Source organism: Mustela nigripes, chromosome 15 (genome assembly GCF_022355385.1).
Source record: "Mustela nigripes isolate SB6536 chromosome 15, MUSNIG.SB6536, whole genome shotgun sequence".
NCBI lineage: Eukaryota > Metazoa > Chordata > Mammalia > Carnivora > Mustelidae > Mustela > Mustela nigripes.
In genome coordinates, this window is record NC_081571.1 from 71,554,504 (window position 1) to 71,577,977 (window position 23,474).

General features: G+C 42.8%; 1 protein-coding gene and 1 pseudogene across 1 annotated transcript; both read right to left on the reverse strand.

Moving 5' to 3' along the window:
* Positions 1 to 2,251: 2,251 nt before the first annotated feature.
* LOC132002691 (polyadenylate-binding protein 2-like) lies at positions 2,252 to 2,805 on the reverse strand (annotated as a pseudogene).
* A 12,759-nt stretch (positions 2,806 to 15,564) lies between these two features.
* OXGR1 (oxoglutarate receptor 1) lies at positions 15,565 to 22,665 on the reverse strand. The gene is made up of 3 exons (XM_059377643.1): positions 22,578 to 22,665; positions 18,407 to 18,631; positions 15,565 to 17,717 (listed from the first exon to the last, which is right to left on the reverse strand). The coding sequence occupies exon 3, from the start codon at positions 17,641 to 17,643 to the stop codon at positions 16,630 to 16,632; it is 1,014 nt and encodes a 337-aa protein (XP_059233626.1). The 5' UTR covers positions 17,644 to 17,717; positions 18,407 to 18,631; positions 22,578 to 22,665; the 3' UTR covers positions 15,565 to 16,629.
* Between the last annotated feature and the right edge of the window lie 809 nt (positions 22,666 to 23,474).

Consider the following 23,474-nt stretch of genomic DNA (forward strand, 5'->3'; position numbering starts at 1 on the left):
CATTTTTTTCAGATATTGAGGGTTTTCTCTGAGGCACTTTTATTTCTAATAAGGTTTTCTATGCCCTCTAGTGGTTATTTTGTTTCCGGCGTTTGAGGCAAAGTAATGTGCAATTAGGGAGCAAAATTTCGCCTGAGGGGGATAAAGGAGAGCCTGCTGTGCTCTTAGTATTTGAAATGGTTTGGGGAGCGCCTTCAGAGAGAGGAACATTCTAGAATGGCTTCACCTCACGTTCCACAAAGACCGGCGCAAACTTCCAATTTATTTTTTCCAACCTCTTTTCCCGTGTTCCCCAACACAGGGCCGTGTAAAATTCTGCCTCTTTTAGACTGCATTTGATAGTTTATTATAAGAATTGGTTATTTCAGTTTGAAAGTTGACAGGGAAGAGCCTCTTTCTGTCCTTAAATCCTGGCTGCTGGAGAAAAAGCTCTAAATTTCACTTCTCTGAGAAATAGAAAATGAATTGTGTCCATCTTTAAGACGGCTGAGTACAGCCATATGGCATTTTGTGGGGCCCTTTTTCCCGTTTTCAAGTCTGGCGCACGAGGTGGGAACCAGGTTATCCTCCTGCTCCGGCCTTCCACAAGCCACGGTGATTTGAAAAATCCATTCTGAGATGTAACATCTGTGGCGGTGTGGTCAGAGGCAGATTTGTTTGCTAGAGCCTCCAGGCCCTCGGAGCGCCTTCTGTAAATTTTGATCTCTCGTAATTATTGGAAATGACACCAACTCTTCTTAATTAACCCCTCTGACATCAACAGAAGGTGCGCTGACTCCGTGAGGTTCGTGCAGAGGGCTGTGCGTTGGGATGGAAAAGATTCCATCGCTCAGCTCTCTCCTCCCATGGTCCCCAGGACTCAGAAGACTGAAAAGATGGGGTGGATTTGAGGCCGGCATTTATGTGGATCTGAGGAAATGCTAGCCATTGCTTATCCAGTGATAGAAGAAAGGGCCACTTTTAAATAGGTGGACTGGGAAGAGGCAGTGTGAGATGTCACAAATATGTCCAATGTAACTGACCACCATCTTTTCCATAATTCTTCCATCGCATTTGCAAGAGTACTGTGGTCAGTGTTTATATTGTGAAATAGATCTCTCTCTTCTCTCTCTGTCTCTGTCTCTCTCTCCCCCCCACACACACATATACACAGTTTACTACTGAACAATGAGAAAACAAGGACCCCCCCCTCCCTCTCCCCTTTCTTTATGAGGCAATGGCAATCCCTGTTTACAAATTAACGTATGAATGGTTTTTCTTGTAAGAGAATTCCCTTTGCTCCATTTCCTCACTGATACTTTGCGTTGTCCAACTTTCAAACTCTTAACCAATCTGCTGGAATTGAAATGGCCGCTCTCTGCTGTCCAATTTTGCATTCCCCTGAATACCAATGAGTTGAAGCTGCTTTCTATCTCTCTGTTGGCCATTCACGCTACTTCTGGGAAATGGCTCTGTATTTTTACTTATTGTTTCTACTGAATTATCTCTTTTCTTCACTTGTAAGGACTTTTTTTTTGTGTATTCTGGATATGTAGGGTCAGCCGTTTCTATAGCAAATATCTTTTAAGACAGTCTTTCAATACATTTGAGACTTGTCTTTTGCTCTCTTTATGGTGTGCTTTGATGAATAGAAGCTCTTCATTTTTTATGTGTTGAATTTATCCATTTAAATAACTTTTCTTTAAAAGATTTTATTTATTTATTTGACAGATAGAGATCACAAGTAGGCAGAGAGGCAGGCAGAGAGAGAGGAAGGGAAGCAGGCTCCCTGCTGAGCAGAGAGCCCCATGTAGGGCTGGATCCCAGGACCCTGGGATCATGACCTGAGCCGAAGGCAAAGGCTTTAAACCACTGAGCCACCCAGGTGCCCTGAATTTATCCATTTAAAGGGTTGTAACTCTTGTGGCTTGTTTAAAGATCCTTTCCTTTTTCAGGTTTTTAAAGACAGACTCCTTTGCGTTCTGAAGTGTTACTGTGTTATCTTTCATTTTTGTGGCAAGGAAATTTGATTGTCTGCAGGCTCCCCCTACATCATGCTCCTCTCCCCTTTCTGAGGACAGTGGGGAAGTAGCTTCTTAGTCAGCAATTAGTTAATTCATCTTTGCGTGGAGATGGAATCTAATGACACTCTTTTTCTAAAAAAAAATATATATATATATATGTATTTTTTTTCCATCAAGGTCATCTTTTTTTTTTAATTCTTTTTCTTTTTCCTTCTTTCCCCCCCCCCCCCCCCACCTCCTAATACACACTATTTTTTTAAGTAAAGGGAATACCATGATGTTGCTCTAGCCCGGCCCCTGTAGACGCAACCCCAGGGCCTGTAAAACCATTATAGAATGTAAAACCATTGTAGAATGGAGAGGGGGAACTGTTGTAGTTGGTGGTCCAGCATGGTCTCGGGCTCATGGGAAACCCTGGTCCATTGGTTCGTTTTGGGATCACCCTGATTTGTCTTCTTCTAAATAGGAACTCATCTAAGGCCAAGGAAGTCCTCACTGACTCTTTGTCTGAGAACTCTATATATGCAAACCCTTTAGGATGGCCACTAGACCTGTCACAGAGTAAGGTAAGGCAGTTGATTGAACCACAGCCATGAACGAGTGCTTCTGGCCCTTCTGCTGTTGCATCATAGTCCGCTTTGCCAACACAGATAGAACAGGCATCAGCCTCCATCTTCTCTTCACTGGACATGATCACTGGGCCAACATTGTGTGGAGGTGGACTCATATTCATCTGTTTCTCTACCTCGTTCTGTAGCTCCTTAAGCTTCTCCGATTGTTCCCCCATCTCCCTAACTTGAGCTTTGACCACTTAAAGCTCTGGGTCCTCAGTGGTTCCTTCCTCCCCGGGTCACCCTCAAACAGTCCCAGTTCCTCCTCCTCCTCTTGACCCTAGAATATGTGTAGAAGTGATGTGACACTAATAGAAGTTGTGTATGCCTTCTCTTTTTCCTCATCCACAAAGATTCAAGGACTCTGCTCTACTAGGATTTGGTGAAGCTACCAATGGAAGGAACAAAGATGCTTGAAGCCCTGCACCAGGTAAATAACCTGCCAGCCAGGAACACCTATGCTGGGCAGTCACTTCAGCAGGACTAGGATTTGTGTTGTATTAACCACTATGTTTGGGGCTACTTTGTTTCATCAGCCATCATTACCCTAACCAGTATGGAAATCGGCATCTTGAAGTTAAAAACCCCCTTAACAAATTGTGAAATTTGTAGCATTGATCTATTATAGGTGGGTGGGAGGCAGCGAGGAAATCCATAAGGCAAGACAGAAATACAGAGTCCATCCCATGGTAGCATAAAGCTTTACCTGCTGTAATTTTGAAAGTGTATCTGGTACCTAGTAGTTGTGTAGATCTGCAAGCAGGAGTTGGAAGGAGCTAGAAAAATATTAGTGTGTTCATTTTTTTTTTTAAATTTTTATTTATTTGTTTGACAGACAGATTACAAGTAGGCAGAGAGGCAGGCAGATAGAGAGAGAGGAGGAAGCAGGCTCCCCGCCAAGCAGGAAGCCCGATGCGGGGCTCGATCCCAGGACCCTGGGACCATGACCTGAGCCGAAGGCAGCGGCTTTAACCCACTGAGCCACCCAGGTGCCCCTAGTGTGTTCATTTTTGTTCACTGCTTATAGCAAAATGTAAAGAAGATGTGTCCCAGCAAGTAGTGGCAAACCCAAGAGCAGAGATGGAAAGTTATGGAAAGAGCCTAGAAACTGGGGCTTGGCAAAACTGTTTCTGCACTCTAAGCCAGGATTAAAAGTTTGAATGAGAGGTGCTTGGGTGGCCCAGTTGGTTAAACATCTGACTACTGGTTTTGGCTCAGGTCATGATCTCATAGGTTGTGAGACCAAGTCCCAAGTCGGGCTCCTGGCTCAGTGCAGAGTCTGCAAGAGATTCTCTCCCTCTGCCCCCCACCCTGCTCTCACTCTTTCTCTCTCAAATAAATAAATATATCTTTTTTTTTTTTTAAGTTAGAATAAAAAGGATTTTGAACAGCAAAGTTCCAATAGGGGTTCTTAATTACACAAAGGGATTAAGCCCTGTGGCAAAGATTGCATTAAGGTTATTTCTTTTCAACTCAAGGTTATTTTATGACATACCCTCAAGATTGCATTGAGAGAGTCAACCATGGGAGGTGGGGTGCAGAAAGCAAAGATACGTATCAGATAATTTGATCCAGGGTAGAATTAATACGGTTATCCATACATGGGATTTACTGGAAGCAAATAGATAAGGAATCTAGTAAGTATCTGTGGGAAGTCTCTTGCTAAATAAACTGAAGTCTGGTTTTAAAAAAGCCTGGGACTATAATGTAGCTCTCATGCCTCCAAACTTGCCCCTGTAGGAAGTTGGCAGTGAAAACAACTTCCTCAAGGAGAACGTACGCCTCCAGCCCATTTCAGATGGGGCCTTAGGGCAGTGGTTCTCCCAAAGTGTGGTCCCCAAACCAACAGCTTCACCATCACCCAGGAAACTGTTAGAAATGTAAATCACCCAGACTCATCGAATCGAAAATTATAGGCATGGTGCCTAGCAATTTGTGTTGCAGTAAGCCCTCCAGGGGATTCCGATGCTTGCTAAAGCTTGAAAGCCTTGCCTCAGAGAAGAAACAATCAGGAAATACATGTTGGACAGCAGGGAGCTGTGGAAAAGACGTTTCTTCTAGAGAACAGAACTGAGCCTAATCAAGGTAAAGAACACCACACCAAGGGAAAATCGTCTTCCCAATGACTTTATGGCAGGATTCCAACGTTCCCATGATGATTGTCTTCTTTCCTTTCCTTTTTCTGAAGGAGCTTTCACATTGATAATTTCTTTAATTTATTCTGTTTCTATGTATTGGAGTGGGATTGTTGCCAGATAACTAGTCTTTTAATTCCTAAATAGCCAGATAATGAGGATCTACAGCTAGACCAGTTATGGCTATAACTTCCCGGTCCCTGGGCAGTGGAGGCCCCATGAAATGAAAAGCTGTTGGGTCCCTGACTCATTGTGTAGACACAAACGATATTCTGACCAAGAACATCCACACTGATTTTTTTTTTTTTTTTTTTTTTTTTTTTTTAGTGTGTAATAAAGTTCTATTGTTTTGAGACAATTTCTGGTCCTACTTATTTCATTGTTAAAGTATGTTGCATTTTTTTCCCGTAAGTTACTAAGTTGCTTTATGTCTTAGATATGTATCTTTAAAGAACATACATTATATTCAATTAAAGTGTAGTCTGAAAGTCCTATTATTTTTAACTGGGATATTTAGTCTTTTCACACTTATTGTAATTACTGACATATTTGTATTGATTTTTCCACCTTATTTTATGGCTTCTGTTTATCCCACTTTTTTGCTTCTTTTTCCCTTTTCTTTCTTGACTTCATTTGGATAGATTGATATTTACTTATTTACTTAGTGGCTGGCTGACTTCCTTATCTTTTATAACTCCCAGGTGAACAGAATTGGGTTCATTGCAATCCTTGCTTTATGACAGATTTTCATCACTGTGTGCATGTTTGTGTGTTTAGAGGGGCGGTGAAGGGCAGAAGGAAAGGGAGAGAGAGAATCTTAAGCAGACTCTATGCCCAATGCAAAGCCCAACATGAGGCTTAATGCAGGGCCTGATCTCATAGCCCTGAGATCATGACCTGAGCCAAAATCAAGAGTTGGATGCTTAACCCACTGAGCCACCCAGATGCCCCTTCATCACTGTTCTATGCAAAACCTTCCTCTGTGTGATCCATTTGTTCCCTTGTCAAGTGATACAAAAAACAGTTACGAACTAATTGCACAACTGTTTTTGCTTTTTCCTTGTTCTCTTTCCCATCTCCTTAAGAATATCTGCTTGTGTATACGCAAGGCTTCTCAGACTTCACTCCAAATCTCTTTTTTACTTTTCATTTTCTTGTTTCTTTGAGTTGCATTCTAGGTAGTTTTTTTTTCTCTTATCCCATTCCCAGTTAATTAATTTTCCTTTTGCTGTGTCTAATCTCTGTTTTACCAATCCATTAATATTTTTTATTTCAACTTATATTTGTTATTTCTAGAAGTCTGTTTTTCTAAATTTGCTCAATCATTTTATCATCTCCTTTTCATCACTCCTCCTCTCAAAGCTTTCTTAAATTTTTAAACAAAATACACATTCTATTTTACAACCCATTCCTGATATTTCTCACATAGGAGACTTTTGATGGTCTGATTCTTCTATCCTCCAACTCTGATATATTTCACCCATTGTGCCCTTTTTTTGGCATTTCTTGGGATTTTTTAAAATGTGTTTCTCATTTTCCTTGGAAATTTTACCACTAGGAATTCTTGGAGACCTAGGTTAAAACTGTGTCGCCTCAGAGAGGTTTCCCATATACTCTGTCAGTTACGTGGTGGTATTCCCATCTGGAAATCACTTTAAGTGCAATTCTCCACTTGAACTTCAATTTTCACATGCAGATAACAACAAGTTTACATGAGGGCTTGATGCTGACTATGATTTCTCAGGGGCGATTCATTTTCCTTCTATCCCGTGTCAAAATAAATGCAGCCTATTACATATGCCATGCTGCTCCCTTCTGCTTTGTAGCCGTATTTATCATTCTTCCTAACATGGAAAGTAGAGTCCATTAACGTGTAGAGTTTTGCAAGATCTCTTACTGGAATCTCTACTTTTTTGAGTTTCCTACATTTTGTCCTACCTCTTAGAATGTATCACTCAAGACACCTTTAAGAATAAGAGTGGGTGCTGTTAAAAATTAGACCAGGGCAATAGATATTAACTAATGCTGTCCTCGGTAAACCAGGATATATGCTCACCTTCTCATCCCAACTGTATCTGTTTTGGTATCTGGCTCAAAATACCAGATACTATTTGGAAAATTACAGCTTTTGCTTCTCACTGACTTCTATTTTCCCATCTGTATATGTATTTTTACCCTTTAGTTTAGATTCTTTAGTTTCCTACCAACTCAGTGAGCATTTTTATGGGTGTTAATGAAAGTATTTTATTTATCCATTTTTGCTGTTTCCATCGGGAGGCTCATGCAGTACATATAATTTAGCATGTTATCAGCAATAACGGTCTTCTTCCTCATCTTCAAAGGCAATACACAGACTCATTTTAAGCACGAATTTTCCATACCTGGAAACTGGTCAAATAAGAATTAAGATTATAAGCAGATATTTCTTATTCTAATAAGGGCTCATTTTTGTTGTTGTTCCATACATCACATCTTCTCACATATTGCTGGATGGTTGGAGAAAGCTTCTCAAAAGCTTAACTTTAGGGGAACCTGGGTGGCATAGTAGGTTGACCATCCAACTCTTGGTTTTGGCTCAGGTCATGATGTTGGGGTCCTGGGATAGAGCCCAGCATGGGGGCCATGTTCAGGACAGAGTCTGATTGAGAATTCTATCTCCCTTGGCCCCTTCCACTCATGCTCCCTCTCTCTGTCTCTCAAATACATAAATAAACAAATAAATAAATCTTTTTTAAAAAGACACTAAATTTTAGCAGCACTTTTGTGAATGGTTAAAAATTGAATGAGGCCTTAATATTGGCCTTGTTTTAATTCCTAAATACAAATAATAACTAGGTTTAGAGGGGGAAAAAAGCCTATTATTTGAAGTTTTAAATGGACTATGTGAATCAGAAAATGTTTTGTAAGAAGGTAGTTTGCTATTTGATACAGAGAACATTATTTGTGGTGCATATGTAGTTTTATTTTATTTTATTTTATTTTATTTTATTTGGCTTTCCTGGTTTAAGATTCAGATATTTATAATGTTGCCTCTGACAATGGGATAACACTAAGTATTTAATACCAAATACTGTAGTATTGTTCATCTCTTCGGTGGATTTAAACAGATAAATGGGGCATTTAACCATGTACAATTAACACCCTAAGATATTTCTGTGGATTTGCCATTTAGAACACCCTTTAGAGTTATTGGTAAGAGAGATTTAGATAATTATATATGTTCCTGAAATAATCCCTTCAGATTGAGCTCTTCAGAACATAGCTAGAATAATAATAAACTAGTACACAAAATGAACTGGATAAACATTTTGCTAAGATTTGATAAGTAAAGGCAGCACAGCATAAGCAACCAACCTGAGAGGTACATAGGAATATAATGCCGCCGGTTTGCAAGACTGCAGCATCTTTGAAAGTGGACTTGCTCACCATGAAGGTCTCTGTCTTCAGGGGTAGCACAATAACATAAAGGTTTACAAGATGCTGGTATGAGTTAACCTGAATAGAGTTAAAACTGATACTGAGTCCTAAACATTGCATTCCTCCATTCTAGAAATCCCTCTACTCAACGAGCAACAATATAAATAAAGAATGAGGATTTTATGCATCTATGTTTTATTTTTTAAATGTTTGTGGAAGGCACTGCGATTAATCAAAAAAACCCCACATCCTTTAGAAACATCAAGGTAGTGTTAGTGAGCATTTCTAAAAGAAAAACAATGTGTTCAAGCTGTGAGCATATTTTTAAATCATAGAAAACAAATTATATGCTATTATGTAATCCCATAGTATCTACTTTTATTTCATATCTAATCATAGGACTAAAAAAGAATAAGGAAATAGAGCACTCCAAGAAACTCAGTGGTTTAGGTGCACTCAAAAGAAACTCCACTTTCCTAAAACCTCTGTAATGTGCACAAAGTTACAAAAATCAGAGAACGCTTCACCTGCACTGAAATCAGGTAATAACTGGTATCCTGTGACCAGCCTCATAGACTTTCTTCTAGTTATCAAACAGTTAGAATACATTGAAAGGACATGCCAGGAGAACTCTCGACTCCCCAGAGCAAAGTACGTGCCAAGCTACAGGCCATTAATGAAGGGGATGTGGACTAACCCCACTCATCTTCCCCAGCTCAGTATCCAAGAGCTCTGTGTTGCTTTGAACAGTCATTCCTTAGAACCTCCTGGTCTATGTCAAAGATGTCTCAGAGAGTATTAATTTAAAGGTGTTTTGAAGTTTTCTTGTGCTCACTACAGTGTTTCTCTTTCCCAATGTGCTTTTTCCCTGTTTGTTTATTTTGGAGCCTCTGATTGTACTATAGACTTTCATCGCTTGCCTTATTTGTGGCTGTCTGCTTGTTCTGAAGAGTAAGGCACTAAGAAGTAGGGTTGACAAGCAGGTCAACTAGTTGGCAGCACCGTGGGTAAGTAGGCTGAGCTCTGCCCCAGCTGTTAGCATCTAGAATTTTCTCTTCTTTTATGTAAGTCAGGAGAGTGTAGTGGTTTTGTGCATGGTCTTTGAAGTCAGATCACGCAGGTGCATGAAGAAAGCAGAGGAAGAAAAGGGAGCCCAGCACATCACTAGTACTAATAAATTATATTGATTATTGACATCTTTTCATTTCCATGGAGAAGAATGCACCAATATTCTGCTGGGAAATGGAAACATGAGTTTCCAGTATCAGGTATCAGAGCCACATGTTTCTACCAGATATATCGGACCTTTCTTTGATGCTGCCTTCAGTTTTATCTGTTGTCCCCAAGAAACTTCCTGGTCTGACCTCCCCAGATTGAAAAGCTTTGAATTCTGCTGTGGAAAAGCGTCCATCATTGGTTTGTATAGAAGAGGGAGTATCTAGAGATGCCGTTGTTTCTGACTCTAGCTTTAAATCAAACTCCTTGCAATCAGCCCCGCTTACAACCCTCTCCAAGAAATAGCCAGTACCTCTAATCCCTTAGAATTTTATGGTTGGAGGGACTACATTAGCCCGTCTCTGGATTCTCTGCTGGACCAGCTTTGTTTTCATTGGGTTTCACCATTCATCCACAGGCTTTCAGTTTCTAAATCTTCTAATATCTTTACAGTTATGTTCCTGTTGTTATGTTAGTGTCATTGGAGGGGAAGAGATAAGTGGTTCCACCTCCATGTTTAAATCAAAATCTCCCAACAGTTTAGAAGAGTGAATAGTGGAAAAGGTTCATGGGCGAGGCAGGAAACATCCCACGTGGGTGCTGCTCCCTCAGCTGGCACAGACTGTAGGGGAACAGAAGGGAGATGCTCTTGCACCATTAACAAGAAGAGGACTGGACAACACATATATCCAGTGTCGTCAAGCTGGGCCCATAGACAAAGTAATAGTGTGAGCCCCACAGTCACCCCGGATCTGTGTCCAGGTGTAATTTCCTACCTATGGTGCAGAGATCAGAAGTTTAAGTAGAGAACAGAGGTCATGTGGTCCCACTGAGCTAAGGAGATGGAGTTTGGCGTTGCTGAAGCATCTGAAATATTTGGAGTAGAGCACCAAGGATGATGAAATCATGGGAGCAGAAATATATGGAAATTCGCTGTGATTCCTGGGCCAACGGCTGTGTTTGCAGGGTGAGATCACTTGAGATTGACCAGCAAGAGGCCGTTAAGGCACCGGAGAAAAACTAATGTTGGAGCAATGCTAGGGGAGGTTGTCATTCTGGCCCAACCAGGGAAGAAAAATGTTACTAACTAGCTAGTAACTAATCTCACTGAGACAGCAGAAAACTGAATCTTGGTAGTAAAGACTATGCCCCAAAGTAAGTCTGTCCTAAACATGTTTTGAAGTTTGGAAAAGACCAGAGGAGAAAGAATTTGGTATTTGGGGTCCTGCTGGATTAGAAGAGTGTGGAAAACATCTCAAGTTTTTCACAAATCTGTTCTTTAAAAAACTGTGAAACCAAGTTGACGCAGTTTTAAAGTGATTAGCAAGTAACTGATGCATCTACCAGAGAAAAGTCAACAGTCTTCAGAGGACAATAATAGACTCTAAAGTCTCCACAATGATATATTCATAATGTCCTATATGCAGTGAAAAAAATTAAAAAATAAAATAAATAAAATAAAATAAATTAGACATGCAAAACAGAAAAATGTGTTTCACAGCTAAGAAAAGAAAAGCTATTAGAAATTAGCCTTGGGGTACCTGGGTGGCTCAGTGAGTTAAGCATCCAACTCTTGATTTTGGCTCAGGTCATGATCTCAGGGTCATGAGATCGAGCCCCGAGTTGGGATCCATGCTCTGTGTGGAGTCTTCTTGTCCCTCCCCTTATGCTCCTCCCACACTTGTGCATGCTCTTGCTTTCTCTCTTTCTCTCAAATAAATAAAGAAATAATATTTAACAAAATAAAAGGAAAAATAAACTAGCCTCAAGGTCACATTACATTGTCGCTATTGTTGGGTTAGCCAGCTGGTCTTTAAAAAACCACTGTGGTCAGCTAGATAACATCTTTCCAAACATGTCCTGCCCCAACCCCAAGAACCTGCAAATATGCTAAATTACACAGAAAAAGGGACTTGGAGGCTGTGATTCAGTTTGGGGTTTTGAGATGAGATTAACCTGACTTATTGGGGATAGCGGGGGAGGCAATGTAATTGCAAGGGTTACAATAAAAGAAGGCAGGATAATCAGAGCCAGAGGGAGGGGATAGACCACTAGAAGCACAGGTCAGAGAGATTCCAAGATACTGCGCTGCTGGCTTTGAAGATGGAAGGCGGGGCCGTGAACCAAGGAGTGCAGTTGGCAGACGCCTTGAATCTGGGAAACGTAAGGAAATGGCTTCCAGCCCAGAACCTCCAGAAGCAAGGCAGGACTCCTGACCTCTGACCTCTGAAAGAAAGTGATTCTGTGTTGTCTTAAGCCACTAAATTTGTCATAATCTGTTACAGCATCCAGAGGAAACTAATATGAACCGGAGGCTAGATTTAACAGACAAAGATATTAAAGGAGCTATTTATATATGTTTAAAGAGTTAAAGGAAAATTGTGTATTTGGTGAAGGAGAGGAAACTTCAGAAGAGAAGTGGAATTCAATAGAAATTTTACAATTGAAAAGTAAAATCATTGGAATAAAAACAACCTCTCAGGGGAGCCCCTTTGAGTTCCTTCAAACGCAACGTCTGTCATTCAAGCGAAGATTAATGGACATGCAAGGAGACAAGATGACTCGGCCAAGGAACATGAGTAAAATGGCAGGCAATAAAAGCAGACCCAATGGTTATATGACATTGGAGTAAACGGAAAAAGACTTTAAAATAACTGATTATTCAGTTCTAGGAAATACAGGGAAAGGGATAAAATGGATCAAATGAAGAAAAAAAAAAAAAGTCACAGAAGTGATAGAATAAAGATAACCAAAAGCTCATTGCATAAATTAAAAAAAAATACAGTATTTGAAATTAGGAATTCAATGCATGGGTTTCAGATTGTGTACAGTACAAGCCAGGATTAATGAAAGATAAATAGAAAATATTCAGACAGAAGCGTGGAGAGGGAAATAGAATTGAATTGTCAATGTGCATGTAATTTATTTTCCTCCTAGGAACTCAACCACAGAAAGGACTCTCCCACTTCAGGGATTTTTGTGTTGCTGGTCTTGTATCCTTTAATATGATCTAGACTCACTGTATAGTATCAGGTAGATCATATCAAACCGTGTTGCTGGGTAGAACTTAAGAATAAAATTAGAACAGGAAGAAACAGAAAGGAAGAACAGAAAATAAGAACAGCTTCAAGGGCTATATGGCCCCATAGGCTACTAATGTCTTGTTCTGCCTCTTCTCAGAGCTTTCTCGGGGAAAGTTAAACCGCCCTGCCCTGGTCCAAGAGGACAAGCAAAGGCACTCATGTAGGTTTCGAGAAGCACGCCAGCGGTAAGGCAAGCTCTTTCTGCAGGGATACAGTTCTGACTCTGTGGATCACAGGCATGGCTGCCAACCCTGCAGAGTTGAAGAATAAAAATTTGGCTGCTGTAGAAACGAAACACTGCCAACACTTACATTCCCGTGGAGGGAGCACTGTGGGGGCACCTCACCTATCTCTTTTGGTCACTTACTTGTGCCTTCCCAAAGGAGGAGGCGGAGCTAAGTCTGATTGGTGGGTCTGTCTGCACTCAGAGCAGTCAGGTAAAGGACAGTTGATGTGTCAAAGTTCTTTATAGAAAAGCCATAATGGACAAAAGTAGAAGAGTGTTAGAATTTTAAAAGTCATCATTGTGAAAGCCCTCCTAGGTCCAGACAAGAATGAGCAATGACTGATAACCTATGAAGGACAAAGGAGGTTGGAGATCTTTTTTTTTCTTTTTTTAAAAAATATTTTATTTATTTATTTGAGAGAAAGAGAGAGAGACCATGAGAGGGGAGAGGTCAGAGGGAGAAGCAGACTCCCGGCTGAGCAGGGAGCCTGATGTCGGACTCCATCCTGGGACGCCAGAATCATGACCTGAGCCAAAGGCAGTTGCCCAACCAACTGAGCCACCCAAGTGCCCTGAGGTTGGAGATCTTTATCTTTCAAGTTTCAGGCGGATCGATCTGAAACCCTGGCTCTACGGAGGGAGTCAGACCCTGCAGCTCCTGAGGCCGAGTACTGTTTTGGTGGAAAGAAAGCAGAGGAGAAAGGAGAGGAGGGAGGGAAAGAAGGAGGGAGAAAATCCTCTGCATCTAACCTAACCTTCTACTCCACCTTCTCATTTCCACCAAATACAAGGCATGGAGAGACATGACAAAGTGGAGTCAAGACAGGCAAGCCCACAATCAGGAAAATTCCACAGGATGAATGATGTGATTTCTTCCATTACTAGATGACCATAATAAAGGAAAGGGGAACACTAATAGGTTAACAGAAATGTAATAGACCTCTCAACCACGTGTGGTACATGGGCCTTGTTTCGGTTCAAATTTGAAAAAGAAAAAAAAACTGTAAAAAGACGTATTTGAGGTAACTAAGGTAAAGAAAATAAGGATTAGAAGTTGGATACTATTAAGGAGTCATTTTTTTAGTTTTGTGTTGGCTTTCTGTGTTTTTTTTTTTTTAAAGATTTTATTTATTTATTTGACAGACTGAGATCACAAGGAGGCAGGGAGGCAGGCAGAGAGAGAGAGAGAGGAGGAAGCAGGCTCCCTGCTGAGCAGAGAGCCCGATGAGGGGCTCGATCCCAGGACCCTGGAATCATGACCTGAGCCAAAGGCAGAGTATTTAACCCACTGGCTTTCTGTGTTTTGAAAGAGATCAATGTTGAATCATTTATAGGTAAAACTACTATGTTCTATAGGACTTGCTTTCAAATATTCTAGCAAAAAAAGCATGGAAAGGGATAAATGAGACAAGGAAAGATGTTAATTATTGGTGAAATTCAGTCATGGATACATGGGGTCATTTTGGTGCTTAAAAACAAAAAATTCTGTGACCGTTTAAATTTCCATGATATACTGAGAAAAACAAAGTAGGGGGGTTACTGTGTGCCCAAAATGTGGAACATTTTTGGAAAAATCCAAACTCCCTGGCCTCAGGTACAATGGACCTAACTTGAACTTAGAATCATTGCAGTGGTGAACGGCCCCAGCAGCTCCTTCTCTGGCAGAGTCAGGACTCCACGCTCCTGTCCTCATAGTTTCTTGGCCTACTACTACCAGGCAAGGCCATTTGGGTCCCATTCTAGTCTCAGAAGTATCATCAATCTCTTTTTTGGCTTCTGTTCCAAACACAATTAGCCCAGAACTCTTTACTTTGGAAAATAAATCTGACCCTTCGAATCCAATTTAGCTGGGGTCTTTGTGATGATAGTCTATGGGCAGAACCCCGGAAGGCAGACAGACATCTGCGCCTGACCCTGATCTGCAGAGAGCAGGTCAGGTACAAGAGAACGACAGCACAGCTGAATGAGGGAGGGTATTTTTGAGGATAAAGGAAAATAAAGCATGTTCCCAAACGAAGATTGGTTATCCAGAGCAATAGAAAGGTGAAAAATTTGAGAAAGTGGGATTAAGTGTCAGAGCAAGGTCCCTAAGAAAGTAGAAGGATGAAAGATGGAGCAGAAGAATTCATATCAGAAAGAGAACCGGTTTATTGTTCTGAACATGGTGGGAAGAAGGAAAAGGAAAAAGAGATTCTACAGGAACAATTGAGATCGACATAAGGGAGGCTGAGGTGGCTTTCTTCTGGTCGGCAAAATCTTTGCAATAAGAAAAGAGAGAGACAGAGGGAAAGGGAAGGGTTTTGCATCTAGGATTGGATCAACAGCAGCTGTGGTATAAAGCCTGACTTGGCCACACTTCGATGAGGGCCCTGGGGCTGGGCTGGGCATTGGAGGGACAGGAGAGAAGAGCTACCCAGCCTCCAGCTTTCCGGTGGACCTCAGGAGGCTGCCCCTGCTGACTGTGCAGTCGGTCTACGTGAGCTAGTCAAGCCCTCCAGTCAAACAGCTCATGCCCTGTGCTAGAGAAAGGCCCAGAGAGGATGGCTCAGAAGGTGGGTGGCAGAGAGGGCACCACCATCCAGAAACGTCCATGTGCGGAGCCACTGGCTTCCCTCTTTCCTCCCCCTGCATGCTTGACACAGGGTCCTGGCAGACATCCTCCCTTAGGTCTAATGTTCTAGAAGCACCTGAAAGCCACAAAGCATTCCCATGGTACTCATTCTTCTGTTTCAACCAACTATTCCAAACTTATTCTAAAACTGACTCTTAAAATTATTTTTATTCCCTAAACACAGGGAACATAAGCTTCCTGTAAATAGAGGGGCGGTAAAGCTGCGTTTTCACGGAAAAATGTTACCAGTTTATTTAGTGATTTTAAATTAGTTTATTAATTGTATCAACACATTGACTAAGGTTTTAAATATCCAGACTATGCATTTTCTCAAATATTTACACTCCGTGATAATTAGGCACACACATAACTCAAAAATAGCTTTAGCTGTTACATAAATAGATAACATATTTTCAAGAGAGTCAGAAAAGAGAAAGGTATCTAAAGAGAATTGGTATTTCCCGAGATAGTTTTCCACAGAAATCAAAACACTGTTAAGTTTTACTTAATACCTAATACACACATGATATTTAAAAGTATTTCTGTTCCCCCCCAAAAGAGGCCCATCTTTCCTTTCCCAGGATGTGTTGATAATTACTAATACCACTTAATAATCTTTCTCAATTCAGTAACAACTTCTAGAATTATGTACAATAATAAAGACATAATGCCCCCAATAGCTCACGGGTACGTCAGCCATCTGCACTGACATCTTTGAATTGTCTCAAGTGTATTGCCCCGGTTGGCTTGAATCTACAAAACTGATGAAAGCCTAGTGAGAAACACCGTTTAATGATCTCAAAGCAAAGTTTGAAGGAAAAGAAAAGTCTTAAAGATATGAAATGAAAACAAAGAGAATATTCAGAAAGAGACAATTAATGTCTTGGATAGTCTAAAGGTTCAACAGAGACAGCCCGAGTATGAAGGACCAGAAACCAAGAGTAAGAGGAGTGTCCTTGTTTTGGCACTGCCTTAACTGGGACAAATGTGTGAAGTTTTAATTTAATAAAACTACTGAGACTAGTGGTCTTATTGATGCATAGTAAGTTGGCAAGACTAGATGTTTCTCAAGATGTCCTGGAGTTCCAGTAGTTTTGATTCCCCATGTGAATCCTCTACTGATAGGCGTGTATCCCATTCTTACATTGACCCTAGGGAAGAGCTCAATAAACTGGGGGCGGAGAGTTCCTGGTAGATCTGTGCTGGCTTTAACACATAATTACCCGAATATATAATATTTACAGAGAGCCAATGAAGGAGCTATTCTGGACTTCTTAGAAGTTCAAGTCTCAGCAGGCTCTTCTTCTTGATTGACTTCATGAAGTACGTCAAGGGTTGTTTGAGCAACTGGGTTTTTTCGCTTGCTCCAGATCCCTGCTGGTGTCGCATCTCACCATCGAGCAGATGGCCTGCTGAAAGTTGTCACTGACCACCACGTACAGTAGCAGGTTACCAAAGGTGTTCAGGGCAGCCAAGGGTCTAGAAACAATGTAAGCTTCATGGATCTGGTTCTCGGCGGAGCAGCTGATCGAAAGCAGGCGGGATTCGATCCGGATGACCCTCAAGATGTGGAAGGGTAAAAAACATACATAAAACACAAGGAGTGGTAGAATGGCTAGCCTCCTAGCTTTCTGCTTCAGGCAGCTGTGATTGTGAGGTCCTTGTGTGAGGGTGTAGATAATCATCGTATAGCAAAGTGTCACTATGACCAGGGGAAGGCAAAAAGTCATGGCCGTCAAAATTAGATTGTACCACTTGATGGTGGGGAGGTCGTCTGAGCTGGTGAGGTCAAGGCAGGTGGAGCCATTGGTCCCGGTGGTTGAGGTGATCAGGAAGGTCATGGGAATAATGGCCACCAGGGAAAGGATCCACACCATGGTGCAGGCCATCACGGCCCATCGGGTTCTGTGAACGGAAAAGCAGCTCAGCGGGTGAAGGATCACAAGATAACGGAAGACACTAAAGCAGGTGAGGAAGAGGATGCTGCTGTACAGGTTGAAATGGAAGCCGAAGTGGATAAACTTGCACATGACATCCCCGAAGACCCAGTTCTCGCCGCTGGCGTAGTAGTGAATCAGGAAAGGGAAGCTGCTCAAATAGAGCAGGTCTGTGCAGGCCAGGTTCAGCAGGATGACGGTGCTGCCTTTCCAGGGCCGCATTCTGAAAATGTAAGTGGAAATTGCCACTGCATTCCCTGGAAAGCCCACCAGGAAGATGATGCTATAAATAACAGGGAGGTAGTGCCTCTTGAGCGGGATTTTTTCATCGGAGCAATTTCCGAATGGCGCTGCATCATCGGGGAAGTCAGAGGCATTTGCGAAATTGTCTGGTGACTCATTCATGGCTGTCCCCTTTCATCTTGCAGGGAAACGAGAGAGCTGGGTTTGGCAATTCAAATCAGCTTCGATTTAACTCCCTGATAAAGGAAAATAAGAAACATTAATGATGGGGTAATGAAAACAATGATCTTCTTTTAAATGAAAATTGCTCCAAGATCCTGAATTTGCCACTTCTTTCTCTTTAATCTCAAAGAGACCCTGTGGAGAAAAGATTGAATTTCTAAGAAAACTATTGTGAGGCAAGACATCTAATAATAATATAGAAGTTAAATTACTCCCAGAATTAAAATGAAGGATTGGAAAAAAACAAAGGCGCTTTGCCTTGGCATAGGGTGTCGTCATCAGAGACTTCGCCACAAGACCCACCATTAATCAAGCGTGAAGCACTTCACCATCCTGTTACCTCTAAACGTCACAAGATGCCGAGAATTGTTTCTTATTATCTCTATCTTACAGAAGAAATAGAGACTGAGGGATGTTTGCCACCTGTCCCTGGAAAGGCATCTAGGGGCAAAGCCGGGGTTTGAACCTGTGTTAGTCTGATTTAGAAGCCATCTTCTATTCTGCCTTACCTCCCTGTGCTCCCTCTCCATCCAGATTCCCCCAAATACGTGATGGGATATGAAATGGGAAGGCATGAGAAGACGGAATACCGGCCATTTTCTAAATGTAGATTTCATGCCTTTCACCATCATGTGTAGGGTAGATTTCATTTTCAAAGGTCAGCTCTGCCAACCTATTTTACTAGCTAACATAATTTGCTCACAGGAGGGCGTGTGTGTTTGCCGGGGGAGGAAGAGCAGCAGATTCAAGCAGGGTTGGGAGCTCTGGGTTCTGTCGCCAGCCGGCCTGACCTTGATGCTCCATTTAGCCTCTGAGAACTTCTGCGTCCCTAAGCACATGGTTGAAGCCCTCCTGGGGTGGGAGCGGTGGGATTTTCACGTCCTTCTTCTTCCTTCTCAGTGTTTTCTAAAATTTTGTCAGTGAATTTCTGCAATGAGAAAAGCCTGAAGATTATTTAAAAGAAGAATTACTTACAATTAGCTTTTTATTCAGATGTAAATAGATGTTGGTAAAATGCATCCACTTACACATTTATGGAGTGCCTACTGTGTATTAGTTAGGCACTCCGCCAGCTCTTAGAGATACAAAATGAATAACACACACAGATGTACAAGCCGCTATCGCAGTCTACTGGGGGAGATGGACACGGACATAATTTTAACGAAATATAACACTACCACATGGAGCTCTCAATAAATTTTTTTTGAAAAGCAAGAAAAGCACTTGGAACACTACTGGGTGCATGATAAGTGCTCAATAAATGTTGGGTAGTTGTTAATCACGAAGTCCTTTGATAGAGAAATGGCACGAAGCTACCAAGATAGCACACAAGGATGCTACCTGGAGAACGGGGCAGGACAGTAAAGGAAGGTCGTTAGGGAGGAACATTTAAGCTGAAGGTAGCAATAGGAAGGGGAAGGCATTCTAGGCAAAGGGAACAGCATGTGCAAAGCCACTGACATAGGAAGACTTCAGATGGCTCAGGGGAGCTCTAAGTGGCTTAGCACAGCTGCTACATTAGGGAGCAGTGGGAGATGCGGCTGGAAAGAAAAAGCAGCTGATAACGAAAATCATAGCGCCTCCTGTGGACAAAGCTCTATTATTCTAAGTGTCTTGCATATATACATTCATTCCATCCTCACCGCAACCTGGCGAGGTAGTTCTGTGATCAAGCCCCTTTTACAGAGGAAACGGAGGCACTAAGAAGCAGTGATTTGCTCAAGGTCACCCTACTAGTTAGGACAGAACCAAAATACAAATCAGGGCAGCTGGGCTGTCTCTCACAGTGCAGAGGCAAGAATCAAAGTAAGTGCCCTAAAATAACAAGGCTGAATTAAACTTCAGCGCAGAAGGGCTAAGTAAATCAAACGTGCTAAATTGTGTGATGCCGGGCTAGATTGTCAATGGCAGTGGTCCTCACTCAGCTCTTTGGGTTGGGAGAGTTAAACGAGTTAATGTATTAATATACATAGAGTGCACTGAAGGATGCCTAACACATACAAACTGCTGTGTCATTGTCTACCATCATTATTACTATTACCTGGTACCAAAATCTACACGTTCATGCTTTGCATCAGTGTAGTAAAGAGGTATATTTCACACTGGCCCAATTTCACTAATCTGAACCAGTAAAATCTTGCCCTGTTCATTGGCCTTGAATATATTCTCCAGCTCGCACTCAGGATGCAGATCAAGACGCCTTTAAACATTTATGACTTCTATTCTTTATGAATTGGGGAAAGATTAGCCTAGGGATATGAAACCTGCCACTGGGCAGCCACTAGGATCCTCCAGGAAGAGAGGCCAGTGCTCACTGAGTTGTGTATTACAGACAGAAAGCAAATGTTTCCCTCCCTGTCAAGTTAATTTACTCTCACTATTCCTAGAACTATTACCTACACAGTCCTGGAAGTGATAGGACTCAGGGACTTCAGACCAGCAGGTTAGAGAATCGAGCCCAGGGAACTGCAGCAGAGAGTTTTTCCTTGGCCAGATTCTTTAAACGGGCTCATGGGGAGGTATTTAAGCCTGAACGCAAGGGGTCATGGTCCCAGAGTCCCTGAGGTCGCACTTCCAGAAGTCACTTCTTAGTAAGTCCTGATTCAAGGCCACACTGCTTGTCTCTCCTCTCCGTAAAGCAGAAAGATGGAATCACCTCCTACTCCAAGACCCGACTTGGAGAGAGTGCGCAGTATATATTTGCTTAAAAAAAAAAAAAAAAAAAAAAAGGAAGAAGAAGAACAATGAGCAACATTAGCAAAATTTTATCTTGAACCGAAGGGTTAATGAAATGGCAAATACTGTTTTATAAAAAGTTTGCTTCTTTCACCACCTTTAAAACAAGAAACACAATTATAATTTCTGTCATTGCCAAATAACACCCCCCCCCACCCCACCCCCAACCCCCGGCCCAGGTAAGGGGCCATTTAAAATAATCGTATCAGGAAAAGACAGGTTGTAGGTAGAAACAACCTTACTGTTTTGAAAAACAACAGTTCAACAGGGGATTTAATGAAGGCTGACTGACCAGTTGTAAAGGAGGAGGGGTTGGCTGAGAAATTTAACCCCTCTTCCGTAAACCTCAGCAAAAGGATGGTTTGAGTTTACAATATATGGGTCAAGTCTAGAACCAGGGACAGAACTGGTCAGGGATGGGAACGAAGTAGAATGAGGGGGGGTTTTAGAGTCGTGTGCAATTCACTGCCTCCACCCAGACGTCCACAAACGACACCTTTACATTCAAAAGACAGTAAAGAAAAATGTGATGTGTTTCCTGCTTTTTACCACAACAGTGGATCTCAGTCGTAGGGAGGTTACAGACCACCTAGAACTAACGGACTCTTTGTAAGCTGGCAGTAATGATCTATTAAGTTTCAATGTAACCGGATACATATCTTTGAACTAAACTAGGTAACACCCAGATAAAAGCAAGCACCAGTGATGTGGGATACCTTTATAAAGAAAAACAAAACAAAACAAAACACATCATTTGGGCTCTATTTTTTTCTCTGAAATTGGGAAGAGACTGATTGTTTGAGGCTGGTTGCAGGACATTAGTGTTTTACAAACACGAGGCGAGGGGACAACTAACTTGAATGCCAACTTGCTCCTGGACCTCGAAGAGTGGGATACTAAGCTTCTCCGGATTCTTCTAGGATTTTTTTTTCTAGGATTTTCCTAGGGTGTCTGTTAATTTTTTAGTAAGCTCCTAACCCAACTTCCCAGACCCCACCCTGTCAGAGTTCTTTTCCTCCCGACACACAATCTAGGTTTTTCTGGTGCTATTCCAAGGCTGAGTTAACATTCATTCTTTCCTCGTCTCAAGCGGCCAGTGGACCAGGGACGTATAAACGTGTAGCCCAGCACCCCTCATGTTCCTTCAGAGTCCTTGGAAACTGCAGCTGGGGTTGCTTTTGGTCATCAAGAAGAACCATAGGTACACATTCCCTTCACAAAGATCCATGTTCCTTTCCTCCTCTACATCTGATTTGATTTTGGGCTGATTTGATTTCAGACTAGTAGAAAACAGACCAATTTCTTAATCCAGGCAAATTCAAGAGGTGCATTATTGTTGTCCTTCCAGAATTTGAAGGAATCCCTCTCCCTAACCCTTTGCTCAAACCCAGCTTTCAAATAAGAATCTGCCACTCCGTCAGGCTAAAGACTGTTAGTACTTGCCATGTTGATGGGGCCCAGAGCTATGATGACATTAGCTATTTGATCTTTAAATAAAGCCTGTGGAAGCTCTCCTGGGAAAAAAATCCATGTATGGGCACACAGAAATTTTACATACCATTTGGAGGTTTAGAGACAGTCCTAAGCATGTTCATTAAATCCATAGTGACAAAACAAGATCCCCTCCCCAAAAAAAGAAGAAAGAAAGGCATTTCGGGCGGTGGGTAGGTTTATTTCCTTCACTTGTTGGGGAGACTGTGGGGCTGTGTCTTTGGACTTTTGCTAACACCAGCAAGATGCAGTAAGAGCTAAGAGATTACCGGGAAGTCAGACTGTCAGAGAAGAACGCTGTCTGTCCCCGAATACCTCCCTCCAACCCCCAGCCCAAAGACACCCATGCTTGGTCCCGAAAAAGGCACAAGAAAGGTCTGACAGTCCGGAACTTTTTCAGGCCTCTCTGAGATACATCTGGCCATCTTACGCTTCCCTTTTCTCTGCGGCGATGCGGGTACTCCTGCTGCCTCCGAGAGAACTCAGGGGCCCCTGCTCCGTCCGCGCCCCAATCCTGCCGCACAGACGTGCCAGGGGCTCTGTTCCCCGGGCTCAGGGCGCCCCGCGTCCCTCCCGGATCAGCGCAGGGCCCCCGCACCCGTCTCCCGCCGGCCCCCCCGCAGCTCCCGGATCCGATCTCCGCTCACCTGGCACCCAGCGCGCGACCCCCGTGTGCCCCGCGCGGCCGTCGGAGCGCGCCTGCGCCCTGGCGGCGGGACCGTCGGAGCCCAGGCGGCGCGCCCCGCCCCCGCCCCCCCCCCGCCCCTGAGCCCCGCGGCAGGTGCGTGCTCCCGGCCCCGCCCCGAAAGACAGCAGGCCGCCTCCTCCCTAGCCCTCGGTGGATGCGGACGAGGGACAGCAGCTTCCACACCTGGGGAGCTCTGGACATCCACCATGCCGGCTGGTCGCCAGCCTGCACAAAGTATCAGCAGAGGTGGTCCTTGGCCCAGGAGGTTTGGGGTCCCTGCTGCCTGAAAGCAGAACCGTCAGCACTATCGCCTGCTTGCCCACAGTTCAGGGCCTTTTATCGAAGCTTGGAATGGAAGCAACTTCAGTCTGACCCTCCAAATTAAAGACTTCCACGGAAGTGTCGTTTCACTGTATCCAATTACAGGCCTGTCCTCCAGCACTCTGCAAAGTCGTTTAGAAATAGTTTGTGACTGTAAGAAGAGCATTTGTCCGGATCTCCAGATCACGGTCGAAGCCCTCTTCCCTAAGGATTGGGAACAGCCTCTTCCCTTCTCTGAAACTCAGCTCCATCGTCCAAGATAACAGGGCTCTGAGTCATTGGACTCTACGGTCCCTTCCAGCATTAAAGACAGGTTTTCTGTATTGCCGAGCAGAGATGAGCGGAGAAAATCTCTTCTATGCTCTGCTGTGAAAGAGCATAGAATGTCCATCTGCACTTCCATGTTGGTGGGCAGTAGCGTGACCAGTCCCTCCTATGGCAAACCAGGCATTCTGGAGCCCAAGTGAGAAGACTCCCGTCCAGCTGATGGTTGGGACTGCACTACAGTAGGTTTTTTAAATTCATTATGGTGCAG

What these genes read in the sequence shown, in the direction of transcription:
- OXGR1 (XM_059377643.1), bottom strand. Translation starts at nt 17,643, where the DNA reads ATGAATGAGTCACCAGACAATTTCGCAAATGCCTCTGACTTCCCCGAT.